This window comes from Ixodes scapularis, unplaced genomic scaffold (genome assembly GCF_016920785.2).
Source record: "Ixodes scapularis isolate PalLabHiFi unplaced genomic scaffold, ASM1692078v2 PGA_scaffold12__126_contigs__length_90152505, whole genome shotgun sequence".
Classification (NCBI taxonomy): Eukaryota; Metazoa; Arthropoda; class Arachnida; order Ixodida; family Ixodidae; genus Ixodes; species Ixodes scapularis.
In genome coordinates this window covers 3,765,720-3,791,805 of record NW_024609838.1, presented here as the reverse complement: position 1 = coordinate 3,791,805, position 26,086 = coordinate 3,765,720, and the positions used below count along the sequence as shown (strand labels likewise).

Below are 26,086 nucleotides of genomic sequence, written 5' to 3'. Positions count from 1 at the left end.
GGCGTCGGCCAATCACGGCCGCCGGACTCCTCGCCAACTTTTTCAGAGCGCCAGGTCGTCATAATCCGCCAAGCAGACGTCGGAGTGGTTCATTCGGCAACTTTAAGCCGATGGCCATGCAAAGGCAGGAGACGGACTCACCTCGGCGGAGCCTAGCGGACGGGCCTTAGCGCGGAGGGAATATCCGGGGCCTCTCCAGGCTAGAGGAGCATCTGCTGCGGAAGGCACGGCGGAAGGTCGAGCGACAGCGCCGAGAGGCCCCCGGGGTCCTCCGCCGCCCCGGCCGCGGGTCAGAGCACCTCCGCGTGCCGCTTCATGTGCAGCGACAGGTGGTCCGACCTCGAGAAGGCCCTGTCGCACAGCCGGCACTGGAAGGGCCGGTCGCCCGTGTGCTTCCGGTAGTGCCGCGTCAGCTCGTCCGAGCGGGCGAACTTCCAGCCACAGCCCTTCCAGTTGCACTGGTACGGCTTCTCGCCCGTGTGCGTGCGTAGGTGCGCCTTCAGGTGGGAGCTCTTGGAGTACGTCTTGCTGCAGCCCGGGTACGAGCAGGTGTGCACCGTCACCTTCTTGGGACCCCGCGACCGCCGCCCCCGCCGAGGCTTAGTCGCGGGGACCGCGGACCCCGACGGCGCGTGAGGCCCCGGCGTCGCTGGGCACAGTCCGCCGGCCAGGAGGTCGGCCAGCTGGGGGGACGTCGGCGGCGACGTCGGGGGCGTCGCGGCACGACCGGGCAGCACGGCGAAGCCGTGCCCGAAGCACGGGGGTCGTGGGGGTCGCGCGCACGGCGCCGCGTAGCGCGGCGTCTCTGGCGACGCACGCGCGCACGGTCCCCAGGGGGCCTGGTAGCCCGCGGGACAACGCTGCGGTACTCCAAAATACCCGCCCGGCGCGCACTTGGCGGGCTCGCGGGGGGCCCAGGCGTAGCCCGACGTGGCGTACGGTGGGGCGGAGGTCGGCACCGACGTCGGGACGGGCGTCCCGCCCGCCGTGTCCACGTAGTAGGGCTTGGCGTCGGCCACGGTGAGACCCAGGTCTTCGAGGGAGTCCGGGCGACCGCTGGGAAAGCCCACGTGAGTCGGATAGCCGCCGCCGCAGCCCGGGGGTGGGCACGGTGGCGGGGGTAGGGGGGGCACTCGTCGGGGAGGCGGAGACGGACTCGGGACCCGGGATTCGGGAGAGAATCCCGGCGCCATGTCGCCCAGCAACACGCTCTCGATGTCCTGCCACATCTGCGAAGCAAAGAAGGGAACGTGTGAGGATCCGAAGAAGCAGATGATGATGATGATGAAGGTTTTGAACGACGCAGCAAACCTCGCCTGACATAGCAAGTTGAACATGGCTGTAATCCTAAAAATGTGGTTTTGGTGGAAATGGAGGGTGAAAAGGAGACGCGAGCACTCAGGGACATCAGAACGCCGAACTCTGATTGGAGAGATTAGTGGGTAGATCTAAAGCTTGCAGACTTTGTCTCCGCCGTACTCGTCGAAAGCGTCGACTTTCCAATTCGAACGCGTTCGACAAGTGCATCGGAGTCAAAGGCCCAGCCTTAGGTCTTCCCACTAATCATTCGAATCAGAGCTCGGCGTACTGACGACCTCCCCCGCTCTTGCCTCCTCCTCTCCCTCAGATTCTCGGCGCATAACTTTAAACCCACTTCGAAACGTATCTAGGCTTATCAGTAATACCCAACAACACACAACTTATAATACCTAAACGATTCGTCAAGATTCCCTGATCAAAAACAACAACGTTCATGTTTACCTCCAAGCGTATTTTTTTCCCCAATCCCCAGAAGCCAGACATCTTCAGAGTCCTAAAAAAAGCGACGCGGCTCCATTACCATTAGCGTGAAGATATGCCTCCCCCTTTATAACACCCGACCACAATACCCACCAAAGGCAGCCAGTTTCCATTCCCCGTTTTCAAATATAGACGTCTTATTTTAGCCCCCCACAAAAACCCAAAACATCAGAACTTGCAGCCACGAGGCATGTACGGACCATCAGCCATCATCATCGCATCCGCCCATGACGTCTCCAACGCAAGGTCGCGTTGAGAAGACCTGCCGCCGCGTGGTGGACACTCCGTTGGCGGGCGCGGGCGCGCCAAGGGTTGGTCCGGGGTCAACGACGGGCCACGGCAGGAGCGTGGGCCGCCGTCTCGAGGCGCGCAAGTCCGGACCATCCCGACGTGGATGCTCCGCGTCAGGGGCCGCAACAAAGCATCTTCGCGCAGCGCGTGGCCCAGATGGTTGCGCGGAGGCCAGACTTGGAAAGGCTCAACGGCCCGTCCGATTTCTCCACCCCGCCCGAAAGAGACGCGGCAGCAGCAGGGCCTCCCGCGCCCCTTTTGTCCGGAGCCCCGGAGAAGTGCTTCTAATGGCGCCGAGGCAAAGAATACGGTCGGGACGAAAATGTCGTTGGCGCCGCTCGCCCCCGCAGCGCGAGAGCCCGTTGCGATAAGCCACCGCACGAGTTCGCGAGGTCTTTCTGGAGGACGTTGATGTCTTACGTTTAGACGTCCGGTGAAGTCTAGATGGCCTCCGTGACGTGTTGTCGATCCAAGATGAAGTGACTGAACGCGCGCGTCTATTCTTTTTTTTTTTTTTTTTATCTCGAGTGGAGATTGGCGATTTCCGAGAACATACTTCCGTGGCTTGGTGTTCCTTTGGCCGATTGTTAATATTATCTGCAAACCTCTCGAATGGAATAAAACTTTGTGGCTACTACCATGTTGGCGGTGACGTCGATAGTGTGTCTCACTTTCCCGCATGGCAACGGGAGAAAACAGTGTAACGATCCGTGAAAGGTGTTTAGTGAATAGCGACGCTGAGTTGACACGTACCCAGAATTCGATATGGATTGCGTTTCGGTTAGCGTTGGTTGGTTGGTAGCATTCGCTTGACAGCGATGCGCCTGCATTTTGGAGAACTCTGGCGTTTTCTGGATCGTTTTCGAAAATACGAGTGCATATGTGTGTGGCTGTGCACAGCTTGGTCGTCAATCTGCGTGAGTGCACACGCTCCGGTGTCTTTCACTGCATTGTCACAGGAAGATGTACCCGGAGTTAGCAGACCGTAGCCGAGTGCACGCGTGCAGGAAAATACTCCGCTGGTAGAACTGAGTGATCTAAGGCTTCAATCTCCGCTCTTGCCAGTTTATATACAGTATCTGGATACTAGCGAGTTTTCGTAGACCGTGTTTCCCGCTCCGCTAAGCCCCTCCGCTACCCAGAACTGTACAGCCAAGGCCATCGGCGCGCAGGCGCAGTGGCGGTTTCTTCGTAGCGGAAGGCTAGCGGAGCGGGAAACACGGTCTACGAAAACTCCCTATTATTTCCACGTCGTCGCTATCGTGAATCGTGGAACTTCCGGTAAGGGGGAAAACGTCTTTTTGCCTTTGTACGCAACTGAGAGATATTCACGTTTTTATCAATCCTTCTCTTTTCCCTCTCCTACGTTTTCTTATTTGTCCGAGTTTGTAATTTCTTGAGTTGTTTCCTCGCCAATACCAGATATGTGAACGACGTAACTGGAGACGAAAGTAAACGGATAACGCCTTTACATAGCCTGCATTGGCGTTACACCAGCGGGCATAGCGGTGACTCTTTTGCCGAGCGCGTATACATTCTGCAGCACACATTTCGCAACACCGAATTTGTTGTTTTCGGTAAGAACAAGGAGGAATGACCACCAGCATGGCGCCAGGGCGGCACGTGCAGGCCACGAATAGCTGATTGCCCCTCCGTGACGTCCAACCAAAGCCCCATCGATGTGTCTGCGAATGTGATCAAAAGGCTGTATGCTGAACCGGCCACGCCAAGTCTCGAGGGCGCACCGACCTCTCGTTGCACAAACACCGACAACGTCCAAACCCAAAATCACGTCCGCTCCATCCAGCTGCGGCGTGCGTTCCTAGAAGCGCCGCCGTACGCGCGCCAGGAGTGGCTCACGCTGATTGGCCGATCAGATAATGTTAATGGATAAGACCGACATTATATTGTACTGTGCGACAGGGTATAGGCGGAGTTATCTGCTTTCAAAAATCCGAGTGCAAGCACCCAAATCTTTATTAAGTCGTCCATTGAGTGCGAGGCCTCTATTCGGGTAAATACGGTATCTGTGCCTCTTTCTGAGGTACAAAACGAAACAAAAATAACAGAAAAAAGAGGGGATGGGCGGAGCTAGTCCCCAACCAAGTATGGACCCCCCGTAGTCGATGGGCATCTCGTCGGGTCACACGTGCGCGGCGAATCGCCGACGTGTGTCACGGCGCCTGTCCGCGGAGTGCCGAACCAACGGCGCGCAGAGGTTCCCGCGGGCCCCGTGCGGCCGCTGTCGCCCGCTGCTCCAAAACCCCGTGTCCGTTCCAAAGCTATGACACTGTTTGTGGACGCGGGTCACGCGCGACGCGTTCGAAATCCGGGTCTCCCCCAAAAACCGACGGAGTGCGCCGAGCCTCTGGCCGTGCACGGACCCCCTCCTCCTTTCTCTTCTCTCCTTTCTCCCCAACCCTCTACGATGGCCAGACGCCACGAGACGTCCCAGCCAATCCGGCTGCGGGAACGCGTCACGTGACTAAGCTCCGTTTCACACCAAGACCGAGAAGAGTGTGCGCAGTGCTCCAGCGCTTTCTTGTTTGTTTCTGTGCGTGGTTGGTTCAGCCGAGGACGGCAAACGCGAAAAAAGGACGGTGTTTGTTTCTGTGTGTGGTTGGTTTAGCCGGGGACGAAAAACCCGAAAAAGACGGACGGGCGCAGGCCGTGACGACGCATTTTTGACCGTCAAGCGTCAAGCGGCGGTCTCCGCAATCATTTGTCCTAGTGCCATCTTTGTGCCTTGCATCCGTGTTCGTTCGCGTATATTAACGTGAAACGTTCTTTGGCTATGCGGAGCGCAAGTGTCGTCTGCTTCTTGCACAGGGGTTGCGATGGTGTCAGAACGCCGTGCTCTTATTGCGTGGTGAAAAAAAAAATAGTGGGTAGACCTTGAGGCATCTATAGCATTGAGGTCTACCCACTATCCTTCCAATCAGAGCCAAGCAGAACTCGGCGTCCTTCTGACGTCACCGCAACGCCTGGGCAAGAAGCAGACGACTTGCCCTCCGCATATATTCCGTTTCAGAAGCAGACGAACTTCCGTTCCAGACGCAGCCGACGCTACGAGCTCGAGCTTGTGGCTCTGAGCAGTGCTTGTACTGTACGAGCGGGCGTGCTTGGCAGGGACGCTGAAAGCCCGGAGCTCGCGCTTGTATTGCATCGACTGGGTCTAGACTTAACCTGAAACGAAGTGCAGTTGCTCCGGAGTTCGTGAAGCCGCATTTCGTGAAACAGTGGCCTAACGTCCCACAATGCAACATGCGCAGTGTTGCACGACGGGACGTCAGATACCTACACGTCAATTCAATTTCCCCGCTAAATTTAGCGGGGGAGTTCAATCGGTGTGTAGGTCACGCGACATTAGTTAACTTTACGTCGATTTTCCCGCTGAATTTAGAGGAAAAAATAAAATTCCCGTGAGCTGCGCACGAATTCAGTTTCCCCGCTAAATTTGGCGGGTAAATTGGCGCCATCGTGACCCGATGTCGCGTGACGCTATAGAACGTTTCAGGTACGCAACGCAATTGCCCAGCAGTTTGACGCGTACATATTTCTGTCGTTTACTGGTCCGCAGAAGTTTTGACTCGCATGCAGGCGCTACGGAGTACGGGTTTTGTTAACCTTTCTGCCAGCCGTGCACGCCTACATACTGCTGTGTTCGCCCTTCCGTGCAGACAAGGATAAAGATTAAGACCGCTGCTCAGATGGCGCCATCGCATTAGAGCGTCGGCTGCGCTCGGGCGATGAAATGGAGTCTATAGGAGTGGCCGGGATTTTCGCGAGTCTGCCGAGCGAACTGTTATTGAAGGCTCAGGAAGAAAATACAGCGTTCCCTAGTTTCAAACGAGCGGAATTCTAAAGCGGCATTGACACTGCTCATAGATTGTACAAGAGACACGGAGTTTGCTACAGAAACGACGACAGAATCACTTGCGCAAACGTCTGTAGGATTTTCTAAACATGCCCGTTTCACGCAAACTTCGTAAATGTCTGCCGCCAGTTTTTGTATAATGAATGTGACAGGAGCGCCGTGCATGATAGTGACGAGGCATGGTATACAGTGTCTGCAGTCTGATATTTTTTACGATGTATAAGCAGTATGACCGCGACCTAAACAAAGTTGCACCAGTTCTAACTGGGATTGCCATTGGAATTCAGTGGGTGCACTCGGCGCGCTTCTTTGTTCACTGTTTTCGATGGCTAAACTGCTGGGTTATCTTTTGTGAGGAAACCGTTGGATAAGGGAAGGGCTAAACCAACATTGTTCCCTGGAAACACTGGCTTAAAAACCACACGGCTGACTTAGATGCCTACCGCGATAAGACAGAACCGATAATGGCTTTGTTCCTTCCTGCGAGGGTGAGCCATCCCGCAACTCTGAAATCCTCGAAATCTGCGTGTGGCGATCCTGTTATAGAGTCCCTCGATTAACACTTTACTGAGTAGCGACAGCGATTGAGTAGCGATACGTTCCCCTGTTGGTTCCTTCCTGCGTTTCGTTTCCGGATAAAAAGAACATGGCGGATTCGACACGACCTCGCTCTAGAATAACGGTTCGGTGCCTTGGCGTTCAAATAAACCTACCCGCATCCAGCGTTGTTACAAGCTGGATTCTCACGTGACATGACGCGCCGACTGAGTAACTCGGAAGATTTCGAACACAGCCCAGGTGAACGAGTCGGGAAGAACATGGCGAACAGCGCGCTAGCAGACGACAGGAGCGAGGGGACGAGGGCTGGGGAGGAGGACTTGTCGCTCTCTCGCATAGCGTTATCTAGGACGTTAGGTCATGTAACCCTGAAAGACTTTGCTTTTACGAGTCATATTTCAAATTAAGCACCTTCTGATATTGCTGTGCAGCGATAATGGGAAGGGACGGTTCTCAATTTACACCAGCTATAGTCCGTTTCACCTCAAATTGTACCGCAGCGAAGGCTAGAAGCGCGAGCTCATAGCGTTGGCAGCTGCCCTCGGTGCACGAGAGCTTGTGCCGCCGAGATAGGCCCTAGAGCAAGGAGCTCGCGCTTGTAGCCTTTCCTGCGGTACGACACAAGGTGAAACAGAGTATAGTGTGAATTGAGAAACTCACCATACTTCGTCTCACCTTAGTACGGAGTAGGGTGCCTCAATGACCTTCAGTTTAGAGTGATGCCACCCTTTGTAGTACCCGATGCCGACAGCACGCGCTCACGGGAAAAATACAAAGAAATCGACGAAAACAAAATGTCGCCATAGCACAGTCAGCGCCACAGACGCGTGCAGAGACACGCTCTTTCACGCGCTTCTGAACAAAAAATAAATGTAAAAGTCGGAACAAAATGGCCAGATGTCTCCACTCTAAGCAAAGCGCACATGAAGGCACCCTAGTATGGAGTATTGTTAGTCGCGCGTGCTAAAAGCGCGAGCTAGTCGCTTTCAATGAAGCCACGGCGGCTGCATGAGCGCTCGTGCAGCAAGTGCTCTAGCCAAGGCTTTCAAGGCTGGCCGCTCGCGCTAGCACAGTCTTCGCGGTTAGTCCATGCTAGGATGATACGAAGTATAGTGGCACTAGTGGGACCCCAGAACACTCCAACGCAACGCCACTATACTTCGTTTCACCTTATGTTGTACCGCAGCGAAGGCTAGAAGCGTGAGTTCACCGCGTTGGCAGCTGCTCTTAAGTCACGAGGGCTTGTGCCGCCGACATGTGCCCCAGAGCAAGGAGCTCGCGCTTGTAGCCTTTCCTGCTGTACATGATAAGGTTAAACAGAAGATAACCAAGAAGCTTGTTCGTTGCGGTAGAATTCCGAGGATAGAAGCGTACCTTTTCTTTCAGTCTCTCGTTCGCAAACCTTGATGAGGAGCTGTTTTGACAATAACAACAATGAGATGCCTAGGAGTGCGTCCTCGAGCTATGTTCGATCCCCGCTGGGACGATATTTAAATGCTGCTCATACAGTGGACACACGAAGTCTGCGTAGGCAATCGATTTTGGCTCGTGACAATCAATGCTTCGACATGCATTCGGGTAAAGGCTCGTGCCCCGTTTGTAGACGAGCTAAACTTCACCGCGGAGCCCGGTAGCTGTGCGGCGAAAACATTCCCGGAACGCCAAGCCGAAGCACCGCCACCACTGCGGACGTATCTACGCATAAAGTGCGGTGCGGTCGTTCGGACGCTTCGTACGTATGTACAACGGGCAAAAAGAGGGTCGCAGTACCTAGACCACGGCCACACACTGCTGGTACGTCGTACAAAGTAGAGTCCACACAGACACCGAGACATGTTTCTTCCTTTGGATAACGGTCTCTTTGGCCCCACAGAAGGCTGCGTGACCAAAGTGTTATCAGCACGCTTGAGACGCAGATGATTCTGTGATCGTGTCTGCAACGCTAGTCGCACAACGACTGAGCTCGTCGGACACTGACGGACTGCAAAACAGACGTTCAACTTCCACAATGCGACGATCTTGGCAAGAGAAGAGCGCTGCTCCCCTCTTCCCCCCCCCCCCCCCCCCCCCACACACACACACACAAAAACAAACAAAAAAAGAAAAGAAAAAAAAACTTATTTGTGGTTCGTCCGTCGTGACTTATCGGATCGCAATACCAACCGCGGGTCCTCACACCGGACTTTAGAGGATATATTCGCGATAAGTACAGTGATTGGCTGACCAATCACTACTCGTCACACCTATATACGGGTGGCAAAAACGTCCCTATGTTTGTTGACGTCTTTGTTGCGTTAAGGGGGAGTAAAACGTTTTCAATAACCAGAACGCGTGGACCGATATTTACTTGAAGGTCGCAATGTCGAATTTTGTGGTAGCCGAACTAAAATTAATATGAAAAAAGTCAGGTCGCTATATTTGCCGACGAGAAGTCGCTGAAACGAGAGAGCGCGTCCTAGCAGCGCTGTCACTGACAGAGTGAGAACGATGATGGGCGTGTCTTTGGAACGTCCGGTCTCCGGCACGCGCTCGTGCGCCTTGGACCTTTCTTCGGCTGCGCGCGCACGCAGCTCGAAGGACGCCGAACCGAAGTGCTACGGAAGCTAGGAAGCTCCCGCAGGAAGCGATCCCGTGCCACCAAACTTGCAATCATCATCATCGTCGCGCAAAAGGCGGGACAACTGAAGAACCTCCCTGCCATTCTCATCCCGTCAGCGAATATCTCCTAGAAAACAAGGCCCCGCGATGACGTCATCGTGAGCCCATCCCCGACCCGCCCCCAAGCGGCAAGCACGCGAACGTTGACGAGGGACGCCGCAAAGATTCGATAAGGTACGATGGGCCCTCCGGTACGAACTGCGCATGCGCTGTGACAGAGGACTCGCGCATGCGCTGTTCGTACCGGAGGACCCATCGTACCTTATCGGGTGTGCAGAAACGCTCTCCTAAAACTTCCTAATGTGGCGCGTGTTGTCAGATGTTACGAGACGCGTTGGCGGCGATGCTAACGCAAGGAAGGCGGCGCTCCGTGGGATCCACTCGTGATGACGTCATAGGGGGAAGGAACTAGGCCTTGCTCTCTTCTAAATGGTATTCCTATAATTTTTTCTTTGGTTCTTTATTGTGCACTCGAGTGGAGCCCAGCTACGAGAGAAATCGCGCAGACAAAAGAGGGCGCAGAGAAGCGACGTCCCGAAGAGCACGACCTCCTGATTGCGTCGGTGGCCGTGGAAGGATCGCCGATCGATAAACGTGGCAGCCATCTTTTGTTCTCGGCGTTGACTCCGCGCTCCGTGCGCCTTTGCAAGGAAGGCCTTGTGGGCGACGACATATTGCTGCTGCTGGTGTTACTAGTCTACGTACAAGGGGTCTCCGAGCGCTATAGAAGCGTAAAAAAAAGAAAAATATATATTTTATAGCATTTAGGAAGAAAATGGCAGAAACTGTCTGATTCAAGCTGCTATATGCTCACAAACAAAAACGTGATTTTTTTAACATTTGAAAGCACGTTTAGCAGATCCGAGAGCGTGTAATAATATATATGGGCAGTTAGTAACAGCAACCAGACGGTTTTTACCATTTTCCTCTTCTCGGGCATAAAAAGAAAAACAGTTTTTCGGGGGCCTAAATATTTTTACTGAAATCCACACTCATAAAATTTGACTGTGATAAATGCATCATCTAAATACACCTTTGCTAGAAAGTTTTAATCCACGCCCGCTCATTGGCTTATTTATGCGAATATTTCGTACTCCCGACGACCTCTCAGAAACAGCCTTCAAATCGCTGGACAGTGAAAGGCTTGCTAAAAGGAGTTTAGGTTTTCCAGACTCGTTTCTTTGATGTTTTGAAACGTGTAATGACTCCATAGAAAAGGCTAATATAAAATTCACCTACATGTATCTTAATTCATCGCATTGAAAGGGTAAGATTAAAAAAATTCCGAAAAAAAACGGAATTTTTTAGGAGCGAAGCTCCTTAGGGGCTAGCCATGTCCGTATGTTCGTCCGCCTTCGCGAGCACGTGCTCCTGCTCGTGAGCTCACGCGCTCAGGTGCTCACGAGCACGTGAGCACGTGCTCCCATGCTCGTGTAGGGCAAAGCAAAAAAACAAAAAAACAACCGCATCTCCACGCGGTGAATGATGTTGATTGGGGCGAAGCACTGGTGGTGCTTGTCCGCGTAGACGCTGAGCCGCAGCATGCCGAGCCTTTCGTTCGTTTTCATCCATGTCAGAAAGAGAATGTGTGGTACGGAACGTGGTTATATACGCATTTGAGCATTTGACCTCAGCGTGACATGGATGAAAACGAACGAAAGGCTCGGCATGCTGCGGCTCGCCGTCTACGCAGACAAGCACCCACCAGAGATTCGCCCCAATCAACATCATTCACCACTTGGAGATGCGGTTGTTTTTTTCTTACAACTGTTTTTTAGGTGAACACGCGTCTATAGTGCAGTTACCACCGCCCTGGGATCACTAACGTGCACCACACTGTAGGGGTGTACACGACGACTCACAGGTACAACGCTCGTCCGCATCGAAACGGGCAGAGGTCGGGTTCCATAGAGCAATCAAGTAAGCCCCATAGGCTTCAAAGTAACGCCATTTTAGCCATCTTCTTCCTCTAAATCGCGGTCGCTATTGTTATTCCAACCTCCGTCTGAAATCGCGAAAGTCGGTCTTCCGTTCTCCAGAAAAGTTAGTAGCATTCAAAAAGAGAATAAAAAAAAAAAAACGATATCGCATGGCGATTTTTGACGCCTAACGCACATAAGGACGAGGAAATCGCATTTCCGGATCGTAACAGTCGCCCGTGCGGTGAGCAAGTCGTCTGCTTTTCGCGCACAAGTTGCGGTGACGTCACAACGATGCCCCAGCTCTGATTGGCTTTGATCGAAAGAATAGTGGGTAGATCCGAATCCTAAATGCCTGAGGGTCTACCCACTATTTTTTTTTTCCAATCACTTAACCAATAAGAGCTTTGTGTTCTGACATCATCGTAACCCCTTCGCAAAAAGCAGACGACATACTCTCCGCACAGACCCTTTCCAAATAAAAAGTCAGCGCCACCTGCGGTCCGCCATCGCTCGTTCACGTCCCCCGAGGTGGCATTGGACACGAGGGTCCGCGTCAGCGTTCGGCGAGGACTCGGGTCCAATCACGCGCTTCGTCGTCCAAGGATGTATGTATGGATGGATGTCAATGGCTACAGCCTTTGTAATGGGTGGTAGCTTGCGCCACCTACAGCCTAAGTCTAAAAAGACAACCTTATGATTCCTTCCGCACCTTCTAAGCCAATTTGCTCATTTTAACTATCACCAGGTAGTGTGGGATACTAGAAGGGTGACCTTTGGGATATCACCAGGACAAACCGTCTGCCGACATGTTGGTACATGTGTAAGAAGAAATTATGCTACGAACACGACTGAGGTTTGTTCCGCAAATCATTCTTTTATTGTGTCTGCAGTGTACATTGTTCTTTTGCATGATGCACGAGCAGGTTTGACCCGGCCATTTTTTTTTTTTTTAGATCTAACATTGACAAGGTAGCACAAAAAAAGGTGACGCCGAGTATACATTTTATAAAGAAAGACACTCATTATGTTTCTTATTGTTTTTTTTTCCATATCTATGTTTTTGTATTGAAAACCAAGAAAATCAAGCTGCGGAGGCTGTCGTCATATATGTGAAAAAAAACTACTAACAAAACTCCTACTCTTGCTCACACACAAACACACGCTTCGTAGATGAGTTACTAAATACTCGCAGACGATCGGCGATGCGTGTTTTAGCGCATTCACGCTACAACACGCGGGAATTCAGAGACGCGCGTGTACTCCATACACGAAAAAAAAAAAAGAAAATCGTAATATAAAAATCATAGTCGTAAAATGATACACACAAAACGGGGCCAAGGAGATACAAAAAAAAAAAAAAACACGTAATCTTGTGGTTTTCATAAACTCCCTTTCCCGGACCTCCCTCTCCATCGACTCACGTTTTGTGCCATAAGAAAAACAGGTGCGCGTTGTTATTATTACAAATGCCCAGAAACGTGCGCGCGTAAAACTCCAGAATAATATTAAAAATAATAAGAAGAATAAAACGGGCTAAAAACGTGCGCCGTGCGTGCCCTCGACTTCCGCTCGAACCACGTGTTTTCTCAGCACGACCCCCGTTTTCCCTTATACAGAGAGGACCGCAGCGAACGTTACGGGCCATCCGAACCAATCCAGAGCCGTGAATGGATCACGTGACAGTACTCCGTTTCGTCGTATAGGCATCGGGCACTTGAAACGGAGGTATATGAACGCCTCGTGCGTCGCTGCATCGCTTCCCGAAGGACAAGTGACACTAACGCAGCGTTAGTGACGTTAGTAACGCTAGGGACCTTAGTAGCGTTAGTGACGTTAATAACAGTAACGCGGCATGTGAGCGTCGCGTGGCCTTCAGGAGCCCTCGACTACAGCTAGAGCCATTAAATAAGCTTCGCTTAGCGCTCATTCACACTGGAAGCAGATCCGCGTTCGCAAAGCGGTTGCGAACGCGGTTATATAAAGATTTAGTGCAATTGCACGCACCCTCGATGACATCATGTGCACGTGCAATTGTACTGGATCTTTGCGAACGCGGATCCGCTTCCAGTGTGAATGAGCGGTTAGAGTATCGGCACTCTGTTCCGCGCGAATCGTTGTGGGTGACGCCTTCTTGATGTTTGCGCAGAGCAGACGCGCTTGCCGATCGCGTGATTCAAAAGTGTGACTTCCTCAGCATGAGATTCGGTGTTAGAAGCTCGTACAATATTGCTTCGCTTCGTCGCGAAGTGTTTAAACATCCGTGTAAGGACGGAAAAGCGTTTCCTGCGACTTCAGATGAAGCTTCAGATAACTGGCAACCCTGATTTCAAGCCACAAGGTAGGCAAGAGTCGTTGCTCCGAAGAGTAGCTTATTCAGTGGCGCTAACTACAGCCCTTACAGAGTGCCTTCATACACACGCACTTTTGCTCGAGTGGTGACATCTCGGGCCATTTTCCCGCTAAATTAAGTGTTTCTTTTTTTTTCACTTTTTTTTGTATTTTTGGAAATGGGTGCAATCCGGTGGGTCCCAGCTCAAGCGCGTAGCCTCGGCTAAAGCTTAGATGCCATTTTACTGCTTTGGTCAGTACAACGAAGGGCGTCTTCACCCTGAAAAAGACGGACGCGTAAAGGCACCTATCAACGTTACTAGAACCCCTCAGTTGGGAAACTGTCATAGAGACTGCTCTGAAAAAGTAGCACCGATTTGTCCTCGAAAACCGAGCTAATGGCGAACACAACGCCGCCACTTCTCCCGCAGCGGCCACTCGAGGAACTGCACGTTACTTCTATTTTGGCTTTAATCGGCCATTTTGGCGCCGAAACAGATACAGCGGAAAGGGTTTCAGGGGTGCCACCCCCGTCTCCCTAGCGGACGCGCCGCGAATTACTACCGAAGTTAAAATGCACCTAGGTCGGGACGCGCTACCTGAAAGCCCCGCTGACGCACGGTTGTATAAAAACAATAATAATTGTGCCGCAAAACCCTGAAAACTATAAAGATCTTAAAAACATCACGCGCCCATCATTTGGTACTAAACTCCAATAAATATCATGCAAAAGAGTCTTTTCCGTTAGTTTTTACGCAAAAACAGGCTTTCAAAAAGCTCGAGGTGACCACAGTACTAATGATAAAGAGTGGCGCTGTTGTCGCATTTAGCTCGGTCTCTGTGGACGCCAGCGGCCCAGGTTTCGACGGCGAGTTTCCCAACTGAGAGTTCTAGTAACGTTGGCACCTATACTGACCAGCATTCCATAGATTATGGACGCTTTACACAGCCGCCAAATTACAGCAGCCATTGATGACCTTCTCTCGTCCTTTACAGATGATGCCTAGCCACTAAAGCGTGCATCGACGAAGCTCCACAAAGGCCAATGCCGCGGAGAAGGACACAGTATAGAATCTAAAATGGCAACAACCTGCCATGGAGTGGTAATGATGACAAAAGTCAAAAAGTCAAATTAGTCGTTAGTGGTTTATCCAGCACAGGGTTAGTCTGCCAGAACATGGCGACATTGTTACCCACTGTAGATAAGCAATATGTAGTGATGAAGTAATAATGAGGTAAAGTGAGCGTATATTATAGGAAGCAAAAAAAAAAACGGAAGGTTGATTATGGTGGCGCCCATGGGCATCTGCTGCCAAAGCGTCTGTAGTCAAAGACTGCGCTCTAGCATTTTGACGTCATCGCACGCAGTGAGACGGAGCGAAAGGCAGAGATTGGGACCCGAGCGCCGCCGTCGAAGGACCATAGAGTTATTATAATGTACGCTAGAGGTTCAACTGGCTCTAGTGTCTATGCGACTTCCGGGACGCAGATTGAAGCAGACAGCAACCAGTCTACTTTTCCAGTCTTCCTGTGTATTCCTATGGGAAAGCGCGCGTGCATTTTGTCTCTTCGCCGGAAAATAACACGGAACACTTTGGTTATTTGGGTCGTACCGAATAGTATGTACCTTGATTAACACTGTAAAAGTGTAATTGCTTTAGTTAGCGCATTTTTCTTCATCAGCGAACGATATTTAACTTCGCTACATTTCAGTCCCAAACGTGTGTTCCGCAGCGGGTGTGTAGAAACAAGCGACTATTTAAAGCAAAATTACAATCGAAAGGAATGTAGAGTGTGTTCAAGGCTCGCCAGCAATCCGGTGACGCTTATATATTGATAATATCCCAGTCCTGTCACTATATAAAAATCACCCCGTCGTGCATGAGCGGATAAAAACATTCAAAACGTACAATAAAGTCCGTGGGCTATAAACGTTGTCTCTTCGTATTGTTTTCTCTGCCGGGCAGCTTTTATCGGGCACTTGTTCTCAAAGATTTCGAGCGTGCGTGTGATATTTTGAACGTAGAACAAGCAGCTTCGCTCAGAGCAGAAAGAATAAAACGGTACTTACTTATTTAAAATAGGAATAAATTACGTGGCCTTCAATTATTTTTGATCGTATATGCAGGTGTAGTTACTGATCCGGTATTACGGCGTAGTTCTTGCCGTCTTTCTTAATTTCCAGATGTTCTTCGTTCGTTTGGCACGTGTATCCCCCACGCTGAAAAGCGCCGACGTCGTGTTCGCGCTAACAGTGTCCGACAGTGCACATAAATACACGTACGAAGCTGTTTTAGCACCGTTTTTAATGCGATGAATTTGAAAGAAAAACACCGTAACTGACCAATTATTTCGTCGGCCTGACTGAGGAATGTTACGTACGAATTATTCGGGATATTTGCTCTTATGATCGAGCGCAGAGAGAAAGTGCACTCACTTTTTCCCATAGAAATGCATTACCGGAAGTCAATTTTCGACTGGTTGCAGTCTGCTTCAATTTGCGTCAGCACACTAGCGCCACTTGAACCTCTAGCGTACATTATAATAACTCTATGCGAAGGACGCTTGGCATCGCAACTTCCGGTATGCGGGAACTTCCGGTGTCGTGGAACTTGCCGGCACGAGGGAAAACATCGTTTTTTGCTCTCGCCACACTATATACTGGGAGAAGTTCACATTTTTAATCGAGGATCTCTATCATTTCTTGTTTCGTTTTTTTTTTTTTTTTCTGTATTCGTTTTACTTGCTTCAGGTTGTAGTGCCTTTTTTATTATTTTTATTTCGCATATTGAATTTGTCATCTACCTGGCTGGGGACGAGGGTAAACCAGAGACGCGCTCTGCAGCAGCTGTGCTGTGCACTGGCGCCGCCATTACCGACCTTTAGTGTTTGTTTCCTGTTATTTTGATCGCTTCACTCGATAATTACCACGGCGCGCGACAGGTTGTTGACATTTTAGGTTCGACTCTCCTTCTCTCCGGCGTGGGCCCTTTGTGGAGGCTCGACAAAGCCCGCTTCGGTGGCTCGGTACCTCGGAAAGACGAGAGAAGGTTCAGCAATGGCGGCTGTAATCTGGTGGGTGTGCAAGAGCGTCCGTGGGTGGTGATGTCTCCGACTGGCTGGGGATGGCTCCTGAGTCGTAACTAGGGGTTTCGCGAACCGGTCGAGGTTCGAGTTCGACCAGGTTCGACTTTTTCTAACTTTTGTGAAAAGTTCGATAAAGGTTCGACTCAGGTTCGACTGCTATGCGCATGCGCGACAGGCTGGCCAGTTCCCTTCGAACTGGATGGTGATGGCTAAGGAATGAATTAAGGGCAGTGCTGATTGGTTATATCCGTTAATACAGGACGAAACATTAGGTTATTAACTTCTTCGGTGATTAGAATAAGTTTCTTTTAATTGCAACTGTTCACAAAATTAAAATACCCCTTTGCATAAAAAAAAATATTCTCCGAACCTCGACATGCTTGTATCAAGGTCAGGCCACACTGTCCACAAGTTGAACCGCTCAAGTCTGGTAAGAAGTTCGAAGGTTCGTCGATCGGGTTCGACCCAATCGAAACTCCAACGTTCGACCTAAAAATCCGGTTCGACAAAAGTTCGCGACACCCCTCCTCTTAAAGTTTCTTTGTGCTCCATCGTAAACTGAAACAAACTTTAGCAGAGAGACGGCTCTGGAGTTTAGCGTTTCGAAGCGCCTTGTAGCGTTTCTCCTCGGCCCTTTCCGCGCCGATCACTCTCGCGGGGTTCGCGTCCACGAGCATGGCGGCGGCGGCGGCGGCTCGCGACAGCGGTCACGGCGACTACGAGAAGGACGAGAAGAAGGCATCGCGCATCCCCCGGTCGGCGGCATGCATGATGCATGAAGTAGCGCCGCAGACTGGTCCGGGCCGCGCGCGTGCTCGTCCGTCGTCAACGCGCCACGGAAGAGCCGCACCATCCGCGACGCGCCGCCGGAAATCGGCATCTTTATATGCCGCGCTTTGCTCTTCTTTCTCTCGGCCCCGGTTCGAGATATCGCGAGACTCTCTTCTCGTGTCGTCTGCTGCACGTCTCCAGAAGAAAAAAATAAAAAAAAAAATCATATGCATTTTTTTGTTTATGTGTTGCTGGTTTGTTCGTGGATTCTGAAAAATCTAACTTTCCGGTCGGTCTTTCTTTTTTTTTTTTGTGTGTGTCTCCTTTTTATAGTTTGTTGCTCTCGCTTTTGCTGTTTTCCGACTATTTTTTTTTTTTTTTTTTTTTTTTTACATTGGAGGTTAACGGACGGAGGTGCCGCATATCGACTCGTGTGATCTGAGTTTGATTTTTGTGGGCGACTAGGATTGCATGTCGCGCACAATTGCCGACTTTTTGTCGACGAGATCGAATTATAGGCAAGCTTTTTCCAGCTTGTTTTTTTTTTATTTTTTTTTTAGTAAGTTTCGTGTTTTATCTACCACTATACGAACGTGGACCGGAATCTTTACGTCATTCTTCTCGGTCGGAGCGCGGGGCACAGAGTACGCACGAGTGCTGCACAAGCGCTGGGCTACAGTCTCTCATCGGCGCTTCACCGATTGGACGCAAAGTTCGGCACTGCGTCACAAGCACGAAAAAATAAAAATAATGGAGTGGTGGAGCCAACGTTTATTAAAACTCCCTGACGCTATACACTTTGGTATAGGGCCGAGAATTCAGGCTGTCCCCAAGAGTTTAGTCGTCAACTCATTATCCGCTAGGGACGCAACACTTGAATCTCCTCCCCAAGTTTTCGCAAAGTGTTTTCAAGAAAAAAAAAGGGGGGGGGGAGAGGGGGGGGGGGGGGGCTTTGCATGGATGGATGGATGGATTCTACTGGCTATACCCTTTGTATCGGGCGGTAGCTTGCACCACCTAGCCTACGTCTAATAAAGACAAACATTTGATTCCCCCGCCCTTCTAAGCCAATTTTCTCTCTCCCCCCCCCCCCCCCCCCACCCCCTTAACTATCACCAGGTAGTGTGGGATATCACCAGGCTGACCTTTGGGGGATCGGGCAAAAAAACTAAAAACATCACCCCCCGCCTCTTCCCCCCGGCGAGGGAGTCGCCAATTTTCCTCTGTCCCGCCTCTCCCCAGCTGTGCTAGTTAGTTCTGCATCATTCAATTTTCCCTAGATAATTTCCACCAATCTTCTAACCGCCTCTTTGTTATTGTGATCCTCCTCTCCTCCGTCCTTCCATCGTCGCCAGCAAAGCCCAGGGCCCCGGCCAAACCCGTTACACCCTCAGGAGGGGCAGGACGAAGCCTCGTGCACCTTAAAACTAGGTGCTCAAGTGTGTCACTCTCATCATGGCATGCAGCACATAATGTGTCTATCTCCTGAAATTTAGCCCTATACGTCTTCGTCCTCAAAACTCCCGTTCTCGCCTCGAAAAGTAAAGAACTTCCCAGCGAGTTGTCAAACACATTTTCCTTTCGTATGTCCTGTTTTTGTGACCTGTAAACCGTTAGAGTCGATTTTTCCTGCATTCTTCCCTCCCACATTTTCCTCTCTGCCTCTTTCACTCCCTTTTTCACTGAAGTAGTCTGCTCAGCCCCATCATTAGTGAGTAGGTATTTAAATGTAAGCTTTCGGGTTCGGTTTGTCCATTCTGTGTTTATGCTTTTCATGTATAAATACTTGTACACCTTACGTGCCCATCTCGTATCATCCATTTCAGTCAACCTTTGTTCAAATTTCAACTTACTGATTGCTTCCCTGCTCTCAAAAGACGACCATCTCATGTCCCCCTGCAATCCCTCATTTGGTGTGTTTCCATGTGCTCCCAGTGCCAATCTGTTTACGCTTCTTTGCCGAATTTCTAATCCTGATTGAACCTCTGATTTCATGCAGAGCACCCCATTGCCAAAAGACAGTCCAGGTACCATCACTCCTTTCCATATACCCCTGACCACTTCATATCTATTATAGTTCCATAGTGCCTTAAGCTTCATAATAGATGAATTTCTTTTCCCTTTTCTAATTATATTTTGATGATGATGATGACGATGATAAGAATGGTATTGTTGTTGTTTTAGCAGAAATATAATTTAAAAAAAACAACTTAAAAGGCAGATTTTCTTTTTGAGGTTTAGCGATGCTCATCCCGACCTGTAGGTGAGCAATTTGACCAGTGGAGTGCGACTACAAACGCGCCGTTCCTAGCGTGCATCATGTAACGAACAGGACCGCACTCTGCTACACTGCCCGTCGAGACGTCGAATCCGCAACGGTAGTTTTCCCTGCACGCGTGCCGAGTTGCGCTGCGCTAACACAGTTGAATTTGTTTTGCGTTTTAATAGGCCACTAATACCCGTGCCACACGGGCAACTCGAATGCCCTTTACAACGAATGACATTCGTGTGATCAACGAATCGGCTCGCGGTCTGTCGCGCGTGAAACGCCCCACGCTCGGAGTGTCGCGCGCTGATTGGCCGATCGTTCAAATGTCATTCGTTGTAAATGGCGTTCGAGTTGCCCGTGTGCCACGGGTATCATTCATAAACCTGTGTAAATCTAATCGTCAAAAAAATTCATTACATTGATGGGTATAATTTGGCACAATGTTTGTGAGTGTTCGCAATTTTCGCCAAACAAGGGGAAAATATTTAAAAAAAAACACTAAAGAGTACTTCAAAGCAGAAGAGAGGACATATAGAGCAACCGGAAAATGTAGACTCAATTTAGAAAACAATCAAAAATTCAGATAACGAGGTTAATGAGTTAAAAGAAAGGTTAAATACTGAAGGTCCCACGCAAGTCTTGGTATATCCAGCATTCGTGCAATAGTTTCAAGACGTGCAATGATTCAACACTGGTTAGAGTGCGCGAAACAAGCTCAACTTCACAAACTCGTTCGGTGCCATTACTTTCGCTCTCTCTTTTCTTTCAAAGCGGTGGCATCAACAGTTTTAGTGGACCGTACGCTATAGCTTTGCGTACGCAAGGAGATTGCGGGTCGTGAGTGCGCATGCGCAGAACGCAATAGAAGGGCTAGCGTATTGCGTACGCACGCAACGCTGGGGATTTTGCGTTGCTGGCTAGCGGGCCTTGCGGGACACTCTCGAGAGATCTCGGACCCAACGAGAGCGCCAGTTTCAAGATGGCGGTCGCCTCGACTGGCGCAGCAGGGCGACGTGGTGTTTTCGAAGTTCTGTGTTACGTGAAATTGCGTGGTGTTCAGCTCGGCGATTCTTTCTGGGACCTACCGCGGTCGAATCAGATAGCCCTGCAGCTGAAGGAGTGCACAGATGAGATGTTTGCCGCTCGCAGTGTGCGTCGACGCTGCGATCTGCTCAACGCTAAGCCTATTCCCACAGTTCATCGTCGACGGACGAACGGCTCTAAAAGAAATCGCCGAAGTTCTCGCTATGCACTGGACATCAGGGTCATGAATTTCATTCCGCGATAGCATTGATGAAAGGTGCCTTTTCGACTGACGGAGGCTCCGTGATCGAATTTGGCTACGCCTCGTAGTCCTAGCCTCTGTACCCCACAGAAAAGCGCGCTTGACGAGGCAGCTGTGGCTTAGTTTAATCTGAAATAAAGTGATTGGACACTTTTTCTTTTTCAGTATTTCTTTCCAGGAGCATGGTTGCGCTATAAGCACGCGGAATCCTACGGCTCTAGCAAATTTAACCAAGATCATGCGCGGTGTTCACTCGAAAACGTAACGCACAACTAAATTCGGTCCGAGGAGGTCATTTTTAGCGTACGCTATACTATTGCGTTTTGCGTATGCAAGAGCCAGCAACGTTATACTAAAACTGTCTATTATATGGCTAACCAGCCTCGGAAGCCGTGTAAGAATGAAATCTGTAGGAGTCGCACCTTGGTAAATCATCCCTGTTGCTGTGCAGTGAATAGTGTTTCCAGAAAAAAAGAAAACCATGCTATAATCTCAACGGTCTGCTAATTAAGCTAATAAAGTATCCGGATTATTGTAGTAAACATCCACCAAGACTCGAAAAAAAAAAAGTTCCTGTTTGATCCCAAATTGGCCCGGCGCTTAACTAGATAATAGGCAATCACGAGATCAGTTATGTAGCTCTGAATACACCAACGAGTCGTCTGGTCTTCACTAACACGTTAAATAACCCAGCAGAAATTTGCAAGCACCAACGACACACAGCTCTGCCTTCGCTGCTGCTCTTCGGCACCGAAGTTCCACGCGTGAGCGTCGTCTGTCATTGGAGAACAAGACGTCGGGTGTACGCGTGCACCGCCACTGTATTTTTCTGTCCCATATATCTTCTCATTGTCTGAGCTGGAAGGAGGCCATATTGCTCTACCCACTCCTTCTTGATTCCCTCCTTCTTGTTGTCTCTCTTCCTTTCTTTTGTGTTGTTCTTTCTTGCCCTCGCTATTCCATTTTTTGTTTGTTTGTATGTCTTCTCTCACCGCCCAGAACGTGAAACGTAGCCCTCCATCTGGTGGCCAACCTCATACCCTAATCTTCGTATCTCCTTTATTGCAAAATACACAACGGCACGACCGGCTTAATAATTATAACGTATACGTCATTTCGCAATAGGCGAATCAGATCGCGTCTTCTTGGCGCCTGCCCATGCCTTCAGAAACCAGGAAGAAGGTCGTAGTCACATTTGATTCTGTCATGCAACGTAAGCCTATATAATACCCTTTTTTTTATGGCAAACGCCACCAGGCGGTGCAAAGGTTAAGTGAATGGTGGCAGAAAGCGAGAGAAAACTAGGCATTTTCTTATTTACTGATGGCAAGAGGTTTTTATAGCCTCACTTTTTTGCAGTGCGGAGTGAATATAGATTTCACATTTAAATATTCTAAGCTTAATTGGTAAAACAAAATGGTTAGGTGGCGTAAGCTACCGCCCGATCCAAAGGGCTCAGCCGCATTCATCCATCCATCCATCCATAAAAAAATAATGAACAAAGCCCACTTTGACACCGCTGTTTGAAATGACGATGAAACGCTTAACCACCAATTCTCTAGATGAACGCCAAAAGACAAACAAACAAAACACAAGAAAACGAAGAAGCGGGATATCTGTTAAAATTTTTCGAATATTCTCGTAAACCAACCTGCTTCCTCCAAGATTAAATTGTACACTCGAAGGCCCTCGCTAAATCTCCGATTTTGTTGTCCGCGTATGGCATCTATGCTTTCTAGCACCGGTGACATAAGCTAGCTCGACGGGCTTGCCAAGACGGAGAGCGACCGGAAGTCGTTTGGGACGGAAGCGGTAATCTATGTTTGTAAAGAGAGAAAAAGGTGTTATATAGATCTCCAGCTTCGCTGTGCGTGCCGAACTACAGCATGCCCGTTCACGTGCTCGAGAACCCTTCTTTCAAAGTTGAGAAATAAAAAAAAAAGTATATATCTTTTTATCGCAGAACTACGAGTTGTCCTCTCAGCGTGTCTTTTTCTAAAAGAGATATGAATGACGTCTCGCTCTATAGGTCCGACCGCGGACAACGCTGCGATCCGATCGAGCCAATCAAGTGGCACCCAAAAAGTGCTTCGTCATGCGTGAACCAATCACGCATATCGCAGTGTAGGCCCCGGTAGAGGAATGGATGTTAATGGCTACACCCTTAGAAACGGGTGGTAGCTTGCGGCACCTAGCTTAAGTCGAAAAATAAAAATGTGTACAGTGTAGCCGAATGGAACCCTTTTTTTTTTTTTTTGATAGAGCGGAAGCAGACGGGAAAATGAAGACAGAAAGGCTAGCGTATGCAGTCTGTATGCAATAGATCACTCGCTAAAGCTCCCAAGCGCCCCGGCCCGCACTCGAGGAATCATGGGAAGGGTGTTCCTTCAGTTGCCTTGTGATAGGTAATTTCGATCGACCCATTCAATGCTTACTCACTTTTGAGTGCAATGCGGAGTCACCCTGAACAAGCGTCGCGCAGGGCCCAAAGACCTGTCATATCACTTCTTCTCTTTTTTTTTTTTTAATTCCTCGTCATTGTTAGCGTTTTTGATACTGTGCATGCAATCCACCCTTCAACTTGGCCTGAGCTGCAAAAATCTCTTACAATATTATCATTTTCGTACAGCTTCAAAGACGCTACTATTAACTTGGAAACGTTAAAAACACTATAAACGGCCCCGCTGACTCCGAGCTAAATAATGGTCTTGGTTGTGAATTCTCGACTTTTGAAGCAATTACTGCTAAAACAGCTATTACGCGAATGCTAATATTGTAAGAGATTTCTGCAACTCAGGCAGGTTGGATTGTGGATTGCATGCGCAGTGTCGAAAACGCAGACATTGACGAGAAATTTTAAAAGTCATATGACAGGTCCTTAAAATCTACACGACGCTTGTTCACAGGAAGACTCTGGATTACACTCAAACGTGTGTAAGCTTCGAACTGATCGAAATTACAGCTCACCAGGAAACCGGAGGAACACCGTTCTCCCGATTCCTGGAGTGCGTGCCGGAGCGCTTGGGGGATTTAGCGAGTGGTCTATTCGTCACGGCTGACCACTGTCCCTCCACCGGGGAGGAGAGGCTTAAAGGGGCAGACGTAAGAGCCACCCTCCACGACGCGAACGTGGGAGGTACCCTCCTTCTAAGAGCGTGTCCGCAAGCTCCCAGCCCAGGAAGCGACCACCACCAATTGTCTCTCGATTTCTCTGTCCACGCGGTAGGACGGCGCATCTCTTCTCGGCCTTTTGGCCATCCAGGGATCGGTACCAAAAAGGTATAAAGATATAGAAACCAAATGGAGAGGAAGAAAACACAATTTTCCCGGTTTCACTAACGGCGACCGGTTTTCCAGCGCCATCGCGCGCTCATCTCCTTCCTTTGCGTAGGTGTTCGCATCCGAGCGCCAAAAAAAACAAACGAAAACCACCTCATCGAAACAACCAGGCATGCAAGGAAAAAAAACCTAAAAAAAAACGGAATAAATATGCTGCACCTCAACTCCGGTTATGAACTGCGTGTGCTGAATACGCGACGCTATTACCAGCCTTTTTAATTTACGAGAGGGGTGATCGTTTTTGTTTTTGTTTTTTTTTGTATTTTTTTTTCTGTATTTACTTTAAAAAGACACACTCATAAATGTATACGCAAGATATCATCCCAAGAGATCGGCGAAAGGTAGAAAATGCATACGCGCGGAAAATTCCCAACTCGCGTCCCGCGTTTCATCTTACGCTATAATGCAGTTTTAACGTAGCCCTTAAGCATGCGTCTCATGGTCACAAACGTGGCGAGATGCCTAAAACAGCTAAACCACGGTTCATATCAACGTGAACACGAAAATCGCCGTGACGCTACTTTCGAAGCTACTTTCACCTATCCTCAGATCTTTACCGGGTGTAGCATTTTTGCGCAAGACCAGCGTGAAGTATACCTTGAGGAAAGGACATTCAATCGTTCCAATGAGCTGTGGTGGCCATTTTTGAACACCGGCGCAGGCCATCTGCAATTAGGATTTGAATCCTATTCCCAGCGGTCTCCGCATGTCCGCCTCGGTATAGAAAAGCAGACCACACGACCGTTGCTTTTGAAGCCGGCGTGTACTACTCACAGTGGTACGGGAACCGTCTTACGGTTCCCCTACGTGACGTCACTTCCGGGATTTCTCTCACTGTGACGTCACGAGTTGCGATCCCGTCTACTTATTCTTAGTTGGATCCAACATAAGTGATGGTGTACGCAAAAAAAAAAAAAGAAAAAAAAAGGAGGATGGAAATTTAGGGTTGTAGCGTTCCTAAACCAACACGGTCAACATTGGCATTCTGAACAGCCGCACTCGTTATCTCCCTCGGAATCAACGACGCCACGCGTGCATGCACAGTCCAGTGACTCAGCAATTTTCAATCCGTGTGATAAGCGTATCTCACCCGACAAAAACGATGACAGAGCTGAAATACTCGTCGTTACCCGAGAGTCAACGATATCTTCATTTCGGAGTGCCCGTGTAAGCGCCACGTTCAAATCAACGAATCAATCAATCGCAGCGCCGTCTTTGCCGCCTCTCCGCGGTGTCGTTGGGTCGACGATGCAGGAATCGCGACCGGAAGTCGTCCATGCGTGTCGCTTCCGGTACAGATCGGCGTAACGCCTCGCGCAGTCAGCCAAGCGTCGCCGCTCGCGAATAATGCACGCGTCTCAACGGACGCCACTCGAGAGAGAAGACGCGATGAACGACGTGGCACGCCGCGCGTCGCCGGAAAGCGGCAACCGTCGCCGGAAAGCGGCAACCGTCGCCGGAAAGCGGCAACCGTCGCCGCAAGCAACCATATCCGTTCCGGGACATACCTCTTGGGAAAATCGATTTTTTTGCCTAATGGCCCGAAGTTCGCGACTTGCTTCACATTGAGTTCGACCGCAATCGGCACTACTAGAGCCACTAAATCAGCTGCGCTTAGAGTATCGGCGCTCCGTTCCTCGACATTGTTGTGGGCGCCGCCATTTTGGCTCGTATGCAGAGCAGACGCAACTGCCGATCGCCGTGATACAAAAGTGCGACTTCCTCAGCACTAGATTCGGTGTTAGGAAGGTCATGTAGTATTGCTTTGCTCTGTCGCGAAATGTTTAAACATTTGTGGAAGGCGGAAAAGCGTTTTCTGTGATTTCGGATAACGCTTCAGATACCTAGCAACCATGATCTTAAGGCACAATATGGCCAATTGTCATTACTCTGAAGCGTAG

The 26,086-nt window shown here is 49.9% G+C and overlaps 1 protein-coding gene across 1 annotated transcript in view; it reads right to left on the bottom strand.

Moving 5' to 3' along the window:
• The window catches only part of LOC115329597 (Krueppel-like factor 2), an 87,178-nt gene that overhangs the window by 35,235 nt on the left and 25,857 nt on the right, over positions 1–26,086 (bottom strand). The window contains exon 2 of the mRNA XM_029991288.4: positions 142–1,229. Coding sequence (XP_029847148.4) covers positions 291–1,229 — 939 coding nt within the window. The 3' untranslated portion in view covers positions 142–290. The remainder of the gene's footprint in view (positions 1–141; positions 1,230–26,086) is intronic.